This window comes from Cinclus cinclus, chromosome 5, assembly GCF_963662255.1.
Source record: "Cinclus cinclus chromosome 5, bCinCin1.1, whole genome shotgun sequence".
Taxonomy (NCBI): domain Eukaryota; kingdom Metazoa; phylum Chordata; class Aves; order Passeriformes; family Cinclidae; genus Cinclus; species Cinclus cinclus.
The window spans coordinates 3,926,530-3,939,033 of NC_085050.1; the positions used below are offsets into that span (position 1 = coordinate 3,926,530).

General features: G+C 38.0%; 1 protein-coding gene across 5 annotated transcripts in view; it reads left to right on the forward strand.

The window, feature by feature from the left end:
• CTNNA2 (catenin alpha 2) overlaps nucleotides 1-12,504 on the forward strand; it is a 403,809-nt gene that overhangs the window by 302,712 nt on the left and 88,593 nt on the right. For all 5 annotated transcript variants that reach the window (XM_062493295.1, XM_062493296.1, XM_062493297.1 and 2 more), the window contains one exon: nucleotides 4,398-4,550. In XM_062493295.1, coding sequence (XP_062349279.1) covers nucleotides 4,398-4,550 — 153 coding nt within the window. The remainder of the gene's footprint in view (nucleotides 1-4,397; nucleotides 4,551-12,504) is intronic.

A 12,504-nucleotide genomic window follows, 5' to 3' on the forward strand; every position in this document is an offset into this window, starting at 1 on the left:
TGCTGTTTAAGCTGCCAAGACACTATTGGTGGTGTTGCTGTCCCCATTCCCCAAGTTTCCAGTCTTTGGTCACATCCTGCTGGGCACAGTCTACAGAGCTGCCTGAGACTTTCTCTTTAGCACTGCAGCTGCTTCTAATGGTCACTGCCTTGTTCTCCAGAACTCAATTTCACAGCTTATTGGAGGTGACACACCTTAACTGCAGTGGAGAAGGCTTTATTTTCATCTCTTTCAGTTGAATTGCATCGTGTTTGGGAGTGCTCTGCAGGTGCAAACTAGAGCTGGGGTGCAACACATGTTAAATGGAAAATGGTGAATAAGGTGCTCCTTGGTAAACTTTCGTTACAGGCAGCTCTGTACTGCCAGGCTTTATAGAGTTTAACAATCTGTTGGAGTCATTAATCTCCTGCTGTGGCTTTACCTTCCAGTGGCAGAATTAGACATTTCATTCTCTACTAGACTGTAAGTAGCACTGAGACGTTTTGGTTCTAAAATTGTTATATAGCCATGGAAAACATCCTTTGGGTGGGCATTTAACCTCTTTTATCTCAATTATGGCTGTGAACTGACTATGATAAAAAAGCCCTAAATAGTGCTTAGAACAGTAGAGCATGATGCTATCAAAACCAGCAACTTGACTGTGCACCATAAACTGACAAAATTGACTGAACTGGAAAGATGGAAAAATGTAAAATCTGCCTGTGCACCATTCATGCTTTAAAAAATATTTGCAGGTTTTGATGTTTTCCTTCTATATTTTTTTTTGTTGGTCTGGCAAATTTATTAATATACACTAATAAAGTTTTCTCTCTGACAAAATGAATTAAGCAAGACTTCAATTTAACATGCTTCCTCCTCTAATAAATGAAGATTCATGTGGTGGAATGTGTGCTTTGAATTCATCTCTAAATTAAAATATCCAGTGGGGGGTAAAAAAATCCCTAAAGCGTTGTCTTATGAGTAATAGTGTGTGTCATAATATTTACATCAGAACGCAGCACAAATTAAGGCATTGCAAAGGCATTTGTTGCTGCAGGTGTGTGAGAAGAGCTCTGGTGCTGGTTTCGGAATAAAACACGACAGGCTTTTGCTGCTTGCTTTATGACCATTCCAATTCAAGTCACAGCCTTCTCCCATCCCCTTCAGAACAGACATTACCTGGATGAAACAGAAATCTGGGTGCACAAGCCATCACTTAGACTGGACTTTGTTGCAATATGCACAGGAACACACAAGATTGCTTTTCCAGTAGTTATTTACCTTGATGAATAGCCCTAATTGGATCGAATAGACTGGTAATGGTGAGCCAGTACTTTTAAATGTCTTGTCTTGTGCCATTAATATTACCTTGTCATGTATCCATTTGAGCTCTTGGATGAATGTCTTGCCTTCATACTGCTGTCACATTTAACAAATGGTTTTGTCAAGTCGTTCTTTACAGCTTGTGGTGAAGGATGGCAAAATTTGTGGTCTCCTGCGTACGTAAAACCCTTTAACTCTACCTTTCAACTTCAATGCAAGGGCATCCTAAAACTCAGATAACAAATTCCAAAAGAAATTATAATGCCTCTTTACAAGAGGGGCCAGAAATATTTTACTGACATCTATGATTAACACAGCAGAAGAAAAATAGAATGTAATTATTTTGAATTTATTAAACCTGTGACAGAATTCAGATTCTTTCTTTTTCAGCTGCTGCAATTATGAACCTCAGAGGACAACACAGTTACCATTAGAAACAAGATACCCATTTTATTCATTCATTTTGATTCAGAAAGAGCTCTGCTATATATTTACTATGGTAAACCCCAAATTGCTGGTTAGCTGAAGCTCTTGCTGTCCTTTTTATTGATTTCTGCTGTGTGGTTGTAGGCTGAAGATATTTAACACTGATGAAAATAAGCTGCTTACTTGAACGTCCCGAGACTACTGTTACAATTCCATGGGGCATATTGTTATAACCCGATCTATAACACCACATTACCTTAGATTAAAAATGGAATTGCTTGTTCACTGAATAAATGCAAGCCTTTGGAACAAATCTCTCCTTATGGCAGGATACAAACAGAAAAGTGTCGGTGCTCATTTAGTGTTTAGAGGAAGTTTTTTTCAGTGCAGTGGACAGTAGGTTTTCACTGGCACATATTGCACTTGAGCAAGTGGAATTTTTTAAGGATCCTTCACTGAGAATGAGCTGGAAGCCACATGGGATTTTTAAAAGCTTTGTGTGTTCTTTTGGAAATGCTACCTTTTGGCCTTTTTTGGTGCAATGGGCATCAAAATCTAACTATGGGTACACAAATGAGGCATCTGACTTGCAGTATGCCTGCAAGCCCTGGGAAATGGATGTCTGCAGAGGAAAATTATACAAATTTATGGTGCACCTTCTCTGGCAGTATTTCTCCCTGAATGCTGGCTGTAGGTGAAACTATTGCTTTAATAGGGAATCATGGAATATCCTGAGTTGGAAAGGATCCACGGGGATTATTGAGTCTAACTCCTGGTTGTCCTGCAGAGCAACCCCAAGAATCCCACGTGTCCAAATTTTAAGGGTTGTTTTTTTTTTTTAATTTTTTTTTTTTGTGTCGTTTTTTGGTTTTTTAACATTGACTGGAAATCTATTAACCATAGAATGCAGGGTGCTGTGCTACTGCAGTATTCTCTAATACTGAGCATCTTAAAACATTTTTTTTCTTCTTTTTCTTGCAATTTTTTATGTAGTTGGAGCAATATTGGTATTTCTATTGAGATGGTACCTATGAAAACTATTCCTGAATCGGGGTCTCATTGTGCAAGACGCTGTGCAAATAGACCCAAAGTGTGGTCTAAAGAGCTTTTAACATAAGAATAAAGTAAGAGTCAGCAAGTAGATATCAGCAGGTTGATGAGAGAAAAAATAAAGGGTACAAGATGGAAATGTAATAGATTGTAGCAAACACACACCAGCATCCAGAGTGTTGGCTGGTCTCTGATAGATTATTCTTTTCTTCTTTTTGTCTTCTTTCCTCCCCCTGTTTGTATGTGTTACTGAGTTAGCTATTCTGAATGCCTTTCATCATTTTGAAAGTGGAAAAAACCACAAACTTGCCAGGTTGAATCTGAGTAGAATTAATTTTTAAAGGAGAATTGAGAACTGCTTAATACATTGACTGCTTCAGTTGTGATGGAAATAAAAGGAATACCTCCTACAAGCACATGTATGCTATTTTGCTTTGCTTGTTTTTACTGCACCACTCAGGGAATGAAGGAAAATATTCAAAGTTAGCTTTCCCTTTATTCAAATACAGCTGAGAATTGCTGTCATCAAACAGCAAATCCATCTTGGATTGTGTTTTTGCAGTGTCTGACAATAGGCCAGTTTTCAGTGTGATTGGGTGTTTTGATGGCACCTTGTCTAGATAAAGCTTTTTGTCTGGGCTGCAGAATAGAGAAAATTACCTCTCTGGATGCTTCATCTAACTAAAAATGCATGATTTAAGGAGACTAATGGCTACCCAAGGCTCCAGGCTGAATAGCTCGTAGTTTCTGTTTGAGTCCACAGTTTTTCATTCTTAACCACCCACAAGCTGGAGAAAACATAACCTAGATGTTTCTGATCCACAATCTTTCGGAACAATTAAGCTTCCAGGAAGAATTATTTAAGATTTCAGTCATCTTTGTGGCTGTCTTTCAAATTTTAGTGAAGTTTGACATTAATTAGTGGTCATAATCAAGGTGGAAAAGAGGCAAGTGACATCATTCTTACAGTAATATTGTTTCAAATAGATGTTTATATGGACTAACAGGTGTTAATCTTCAGTAACTTGAAAGGTGTTTTTTTCTTCCTTTAAAATAAATTGTAGTATGTTTTCTAATCTGCCTGGAAAATGCTCAAAAGGTTTTCTGTTTATGCTTCTTGGAGCTATTCAAATGGGAATACAAAGCACAAGGCATCTGCTACACAAAATATTAATTATTGCATGGAATACTATTCACTGGAGGAATTAGAGAAGGCTTAGCAATATTCAGGCTAATATTTTTAATGGTTGCTTGGAGTTAAGCGCCTTAATCCATATTTGGCTTTTTAGTGAGCTGAACTGTTTTTTCAAGTAGTGTGGAGCTTTCAATTCTCATCAATTTGCTGTGTGTTACATGAGTTATCACCATCATTCTGTACAGATCCATTCAGGCCAGTAGGATTAGGTGTATGTCAGCACAAATCCCAGGAGGGCTTTGCTGAGCTTAGGCCCTCAAGTCTTTAATTTTGCTCACCGGAACTGTTGGAGAAAAGAAAGCAAAAAAAGTCCAAATTCCCACATAACGGTGTGAGGTGCAACACATCAGTGCTTAAATATGAACAGTGGGCACATATGCTGATGAATGTCCTTTATTTCCTGTTCTGCTCTCTTTGGTCACAGCTCCGGAAGGCAGTGATGGATCACATATCAGATTCCTTCCTGGAGACCAACGTCCCCCTGCTGGTCCTCATCGAGGCCGCGAAAAGCGGGAACGAGAAAGAAGTGAAGGAATACGCTCAGGTCTTCCGTGAGCACGCCAACAAGTTAGTGGAGGTAAGTGACCTTATTGACACGTTTCCATCTGGCACCTCTAGTGTCGGGATTTGTACTTCTCTTTTAAAGAGCTGAGCAGTTCTTAGTTGCTATAAAGTGGTTTATTGTAAAGGCGCGTCAGTCTCAAAAGACAAAGAGTCCCAAGTGTTGAAGTCCGTGCTAAAAGCTTTCAATATAGAGTCCCAAACAGAAGTGAAGTCCCAACTGGAAGCAGAAGCAGCTCCTGGTGCAAAGCCCTGAGAAGGCTGAAGTTGCAGCCTAGTACAGAATCCTGAGCAGAGGCTGCAGCCTGGTGCAGAGTCTCGAGGCAGATGCTCCCTGGTTTTTTACTTCTTCTTTGCTTCTTATTCTTCCTCTTCTTCTTGTGGTGGTAGTGATGATGATGATGATGATGATGGAAGAAGAGAGAGAAAGAGAGAGCTCTCACTCAAGTACACAGATTCTTGTTTACAAATTGCCCAATGAGCCAAAAAAATGAATCTGAAGCATTTCTTCTAAACCTATTTGAATTCTAGTTTCTTAGTGCAAAGGTTTACATATAAACAACACATACAGCGTTGTCTGTCCTATCTGAAAAATGTAGGCAATATCCTTACTGTATATTTACTATGTCTAAAACTGTGTTTCGGACCTCTCACAGAGACTTGTTTTTGAGACTTGTTTTCTACACTAACATCTAGGATATGTTCTCGAGCTCTCACTGCAGCTTGTTGATCTGTCTCTCAGGAACTCAGGCCTCTGTTTTTCAGACTCCAACACTCTAGGAGAGGCAGGAAAAGTTACATACTGGGTGAAATGTTAGAGGTGTTGTTTCAGGAGTTTTGGTCAATTTTATGCCAGTGATGGCCCAGGAAATGTTTGGATGATTGGCAGAGGAAAGTGCTGTGTTCTAGTAGTTCATTTAAGCAATTGAGCGTGTTAGATATGGTGTTTCCAGCAGATTTTCAAAAGACATCAGCAACAAGAATTAAATTTCAACTCGGCTCCACTAACAGTACAATTGAGCTGAATGTCTACTAAGTAAAAAGACAAATCAGTGTTTCACAATCTGGTCCTGACCAAGGACTGCTCTAGACTTAATTATTTTTTCAGTCTGAACTAAAATAGGGAAAAGGATCTACAGAGAAGAAACAGCCTTAAGAACATATATGGTCTTGAAAGATCTGTATTTCATACATACATACATACATACATATATATATATAAATATTTAGAGTATCTTCTCTTTCTGAAGAGACACACTGTAAAGTCAACCAGTGATAATTACAAGTCTTCAGGGACGATACTGGAACAGCTTAATTCTACTATGAGGAGTATAAAATATAATGTTTGAAATCTTGGATACTCATGGAACGGACATCTAATAAAATCATGATAATGTGAATCTCAGTTTGCCCTCCCAAGAGGCCAAGAACTATGAAAAATTCTTGTGTTTTTAAAGATAAATATAACTCAGTGGTTTGCTCAATAACATTCTGTGGCATTTTTCTGTACTAGCACTGTTTTGTAGGCTTTGTAGCCCCTTGGCATCATATTTTTTTTGTCACACAATGAGCTATTTAGCAATGGGAAATGTAATTAGGGAACTAGTGACCTGACAAGTACTGAACTATACTTCTGAATGTCTTAAAACAGGACTCATCCTAATTCTGTAGAGCTTGAGCTGAGGCAAAGAGTGAGGGTTTCTTGGTTAATATTGACTAAATCTGGATAGTTCCCTGATAAAATAAGTGTCTGGATGTGTTTTTGCAGTGGGTGTGTGTTTTCAAATGTTTCAAATGGAGCAGCTCCTTCTTGCCATGTACCAAACAGGGAGTCAAGATATCTTACTCTGCTCTGGAAATCAGGTGCTTGCTGTAGAATTTAACTTGTAGGTGCCTCAAGGAAGGTCTTGAGGGTCTAAAATTTCTGTATAGTGCTGAATCCATTAAGGTTTATTGCTGTTGTGTGCAAGAGGATCACAGGGCTGTCAGCAGCCTTCAATCCCAGCCCCTCTGTATATGCAAAGATTTATTGCTGCCTCCTTGTGACTGAAGCTGTGGCAATGAAATAGCTGGTAGGTATATAAAGAGAGGGAAGAAAAAACCAAAAACAAACAAATGGAAAACCCCTCCACAAGGTTTGTTCATAGTTACATTATCGTGGCAGTGGAGTTGTAGGCTTATATGCAGTGAGCATATGTGGGGTTAGTGTTATAGCAGTCACATCCTCCACAGATTTGCAACAAAGTGTTGCAGTGGCAGGTCTAATAGCATTATTAAAAAAGTTAAAAATAGCTAAGTAGATATTTTAAAAATATCATAAGATGTAATGGCATAAAAGGAGGAAAAATACCTTTTAGGAGTGTAGCTAAAAAAAGAATAAAAAGCCAAAAAGTCCCTGCCAGAAAAACCCACAACTTTAATGGGAAGAAGAAAGAACTGTAATGCTGTTAAACTGTCAGAGGGAGAATTTAGATTTGTTCTTAGGAGGAAATTCTTTATTGTGAGTGTGGTGAGACCCTGATGCCCCAGAAAAGCTGTCCCATCCCTGGAAGTGCCCAAGGCCAGGTTGGACAGGGCTTGGAGCAACCCAGGACAGTGGAAGGTGTCTCTGCCCATGGCAGGGGGTTGAACTGGATGAGCTTCAAAGTCTCTTCCAACCCTGGGCATTCTGTGATTCTATGAAACCAAAAAAAAAAACCCCATAAAATAATAATAAAGAAAAATTAGTCTTGGTTTTACATGCCTAACACGACATATTTGTATTTTACACCAAACTGGAGTTTGGTTAATGATTTTTGATACGTGGTTAGTTTGTACCCCACCAAAAAGCTACAATATTGGTATCAATAGATGTCTTGGGCCTAATAGCTATTATTTTTATTCTATTTAGGTTGTTCCAGACTATTAGAAGCAGATTCTTAATTGAATCTTATATGTCTGTGACAGCTGGTACTGGCTTGTGGGTGCATTCTTACTTTTTTTTCCAAGAATGGTTTCTTTTAGGTGGATCCTGCCCTTTTAGTTGTAAAAACTATTTCTGGTTCAGGTAAATAGCCTCTTGAAGAAATGAATATCTAATGCAGATGAAATTTTTAACCCCAAATTTCAAGTTCGTCAGTCTGCAGAAGCAAATAACTTATTTGGAATATACTTATGTCTCTTTTATACTGGATTTTGCACTTCAAACAATTTCATCATTTTTACTTCCTGTTGCACAATGGAATCTTAGCAGATGGACTTCTCTGGTTTTGTGGGTCAAGTATCTTGCAAATAGTAAAATGTGGTTTAAAGATGAGACATAATCAAGTGACTGTGAAATGTAAGATGCTTTCCCAGGCACGGGGCCAGAACTGCTTGTGAAGATAAGCAAACACAGCTCTGCTCAAGTGCGTGGAGCTGCACTTGCTCATGTTAGAGGAATCTGGCACTGCCAGTTCAATCCTGGGAAAAGTCTGTAGTATTAATCACTAATTTTGAAATATGAATCTGAATTTCTTGGATGTCCTACCAAGCTCAATAGACAGCCTGTCAAAAGGTCAGGAAAAATAATGCATGTTTTAATATTTCTTTACACCAAACCTACATTTTTCATCCTGAGGGGAAAAAAATTGCACTCCTTGATATTTGTTGAATACAAATGGCAGAATTTTCTCTGCACAGCCAATACATTTTTAAAAATATATTTTGTCAGTTTGAGCCTTAAGAGGTTAAGTTTCTTTTATAGTCGATATTGCAGGATATTTAAATCTTCTCTCAAAAGCTGATTTTATTATATAATATTTTCCCTTCCCCACCTCTTACCATAACATTAATAACAACAAAGATGGATTTTCAATTTTTGAGACATTCACTGACAACTTGATTTGTCTGTGGGTTTTGTTTGAAACAGAGTGAGGTGTCACTTAACTATAATGTAAATCATACAAAATAAATCAAATTGTCAGACAGATTCTGGAGGTAAAACATAATACTACAATAAAACAGAATTTAGATGCTATCACTGCAAGCTTAGATGGGTAACTTTTCTCCTTGGAATGTTTTTTCACAGCCATCTCTTTTTTTTTTTTTTTTTTTTTTTTTTTGGCCTTCTGAAACTGAGGTTAGAAAAGTGATGGTGCCTTTCCAGGTCATGACCTTTACCTCATGAATCGTTTTATGGGTTTTTTTTAATAAATTATCTGAAATGACTGAAAGTAAATGCCTGAGTTGTAATGCCAACTTCAGATGTGTTCGTGGGGAGTCATTTTACGTCTCTACCCCTTCATAGTATCATAAGGTTAATGACAGATAATTCTAATACTTACCACACAAAGACCCTTGACTGATAAATCAGCTCAGATTTATTCAATGCATCTATCAAAGCACTATAAGGAGGCTAATTGATTAATTTTCATTATTCTGTTTAGTATAAAGGTTTCTTGATTTAACTGTTGGTCCCCTGGATTGTTTCTTGAAAAATTGAATTATTAAATCTAAATTGTTTTCCTGGTAGATGAAATTCAGCATCCAGTGAACTCTTAAGAGCCATGGTAGCAGTTCAGTTGGAATTCAACTGAATTCCAGTTGGGAATGGATCAGACTTTCCATTCTCAAAAGGATGGACATAAGTCCAAGAGGTTTCTACTAGCTGTTTCAGTTTGGGGAGTTTTAATGCTATTATAGAAATACTTCACCATTTTGGTGGTCAGTGAACATTTAAAAGAGTTAAGCCCAGTTGCATTATTCTTATTTCCAACAAAACCTGAATTAAGGGCTTTTTTCTTCTTCAGCATGAACGGATGAAGCACCACATTTAAAACACCTGAAAATGAACTTTTGCAAAGTCCCTTACCACTTCTTCATGAGCTGATATTTGTGAAGAATTTTCCAACATGGATCTATCAGTTTCACCTCATACAAAATTAAATGATTTCTGGAGACACAACAAATAATCAAAGTTGCCTTGTAAGAACACCTGGCCAGTTGAAGAAGTGAGTTAAGCAATGGTTTATGGTGATTTAAAGTTGATCTAGTGTAAGCACATCAATAATATCCAAAGGTTGGATGGTAATTTGTAAGAGATGAAATCTAACAGCACCATTCTGGTTTTGGTTTATAATCTCTCTGTCCATTAAGTTTTCAGGAGCCTTTATTAATTTTCTCCATGTCGTTGCCATTTTGAAGAGGATAATGGGGTTACTTTTGGGAGGTTAGGGGCTTGGGGTTTTTAATTTTACAGAAAAGAAAAAGAGTTTGAACTTTTCTTTTATGTGACACAATACAAGCTTCCTTTTATTTTCTAAGTATTGGATTATTTGGAGCTCCCTAATTCAGACTGATTGCAATAGTTCCCATGAAAAAATGTGGAAACAAGTTTGCATGCTGAAGACAGGAGGGGAGAAAAAAACCACTGTCAGTATGGAGAGCACACAAACAAACAGCTGGGCCTGCTCAGTGACCCCTTCTTAGTTCATTTGGTAATGAGAGAAAAGGGGGAAAGTTGTCGAAGATTTTACTTTGATGGTCAACAATGGTTTTAATTCTAATTTACATCAGCATTAACAGAACTAATATCCAAACCAGTATTTTTAATTTCCAGAAATAACTGTCAGACAAGCACAGAGTATTTGCTTCATAAGAAATGCAAAATCAGACACTCAGGTAGGGAGTGAAGATCATCTGTGTAGCTCTGCAGTGCACTTGAGGTCAGTGGAGCGCTGGGAGTTCACGTGTGAACTTCAGCTCACTTCCAGGAGGCACTGGTGGCCTTCATAAGGAATAGATGACAGTGCTTCTTTGTGCTTTTGTAAATATTGTATAAATTCATGAACTGACAGATTTTAATTTAAGACAGACAAAACCCAGAGGAAGAAGCCCAAGAAAAAAATATTGGTTAATTTATTTCTCAAGGAACAAAGGCTGTTCCTGCTGATATTTTCACACATAATTGAGATGCTCTATTCTTTTTTTGTTTCAGTGCACACTGCTGCTTCATCAGAGTACACACCTAGCTGTTTGCCTCTGATGATGGAGGAAGGGTGTCAATATTCTGTCGTAGCTTCTGCATCCAACTTGCATCCTAAAAATTGTGTACATCCCTGGGTTTACTCTTAAAGACTGATCAGCTTTTACTCTGCACTTTTCTTTTAGCTGACATTAAGCTAGATAGGAAGTACTATTTAGGAGGTGGTAATCCTTGCTTCTAATCAAGGAGTGGTAAGAAGGTCATATATTAGTTTAATTCAAGCTCTTCAGGTTGAGAGATTTAATTTGAAATTAAATCTGTGAGCTACCTTTGTGTCCTAGTGTTTCATCTGTTCAGTTTTAATTTCCATCCCAGGCCTTTCTTCCCTGTGTGGACAGCAGATGTTCCTAATAAACATCAGGAGTGTATTGACATAGCTAAATTAGTCCAATTATTTGCAGTGAGACAAAGAAAAGTTTGAACTCTTTGAATGAAGTTCCTGAGTTCTCCTTGTAGCCTGTGCTGTTTCTCCTCCTTGGAGGGGTAAATGCCTTTGAGGCAAAATGAACTCCAATTCTTTCAGGATAAAGGCTTCTGGTAATGCAGTGTCATGGGTGAACTCTATCCTGTCTTTTTTGCTGACTTTAACCACTGGATATTGGTATTCCACTGGGATCCATGCCAGCGTCATCTTCTGGTGTCTCCATTAATGCTGAAATGGAATCAAAGTGCCTTAGAAAAGGTGAGACACAGAAATAGCTGCTGCTTTGTGACTTTTAGAGCCTCTTGTGTTGCTGTCTCTGCAGAAGGTAGGTTATTCAAGGGGGTAAATACTCAGTGTCTGCATTGTCAAGACTGTTTTTGTCCAAAAGCCAGTGCTGCCTTCAGGCAGAAGGGTCCAGCTCTGAGCCTTGGTGTCTGCTGTGAGGGGGAGCAGTTGCAGAACCTGTGATCTCTAAACTGCATTGTTGGCAATGAAATAGGGGGGAAATGAAACAATTGGACACGGAGAACTTGGCTCCAGCAGATGCTGATCCCTCAACATCTGCCCTGGGCAGATTTCTAGTGAAACCAAGGAATCCAGGGTGGCTGGAAGGGAGAGGAGCTTCCATATCTCATGGCTGCTTTGGCAATAGGGCTTTCCTTCCAAAATTTCTACCTACCTATTTCTACCTACCCTGAGTAAACAAGCACACCAGTCAGTGAGACTGTTACCATTCCCTTGAGTAATTATTTTCTATTCATTTGTCCCTTTTTTTCTTAGACTCCTGCACTTCCGCATTTCATAGCAACACCAAAAGGCTCGAAGGATAATTTTATTTGTTCACATGTATTTCTGTAATGTAAATAAGAAGCAAATGCTACATAAAGTTAGCAACTTATGGGTAATGATGATGTTTTAGTTCCTTCCCTGGAGAGTACAAGATTAAAAATTAAATTTGAGAAAACAAATACTAACTGGGAAATTGCTGCAGAATCCCCCATGTCAACTTGAAAGCATTTCTAGCTTTGGGACTATAAACATAAAACCAGTGCTGTGCTGGTTCTGTTATCTGATTTCCTAGAGGTCATCATTCAGTAGCAAATTTCTTATCATGTGGTTTTACACATTGGGAAAAAAATATGCTGGAGGATTTCCTACCAACAAAAGTCTAATGCAGCCACTTCTTCACATTTTTTCTCTAATTCTTTCACATTTTAAGTGTTCTCTAGTACTTATTTTTATGAGAAATACCTGGTTATCTCCTTGCAGTGAAACTTATTGGTAATAATTTCCCAATATTTTCCAGGTACCTGTTTTTTTTCTTTTTTTATAATTAACTTTTAACTATGCTTATTTGAGGCCTCTTTAAAAGAGATAAAATAAAATTACTCCCTTTTTAATCACTGATACTTTAAAAATATTTTTCTAGTGAACAACACCCTCTGAGCAGGGGACTCACTTCAGTCTGATCATGCTCTGTGCTGTGTGATTCATATTTTCCCAAAATAACTGGACTCCTACAAACTCTAGTATCCATTTATA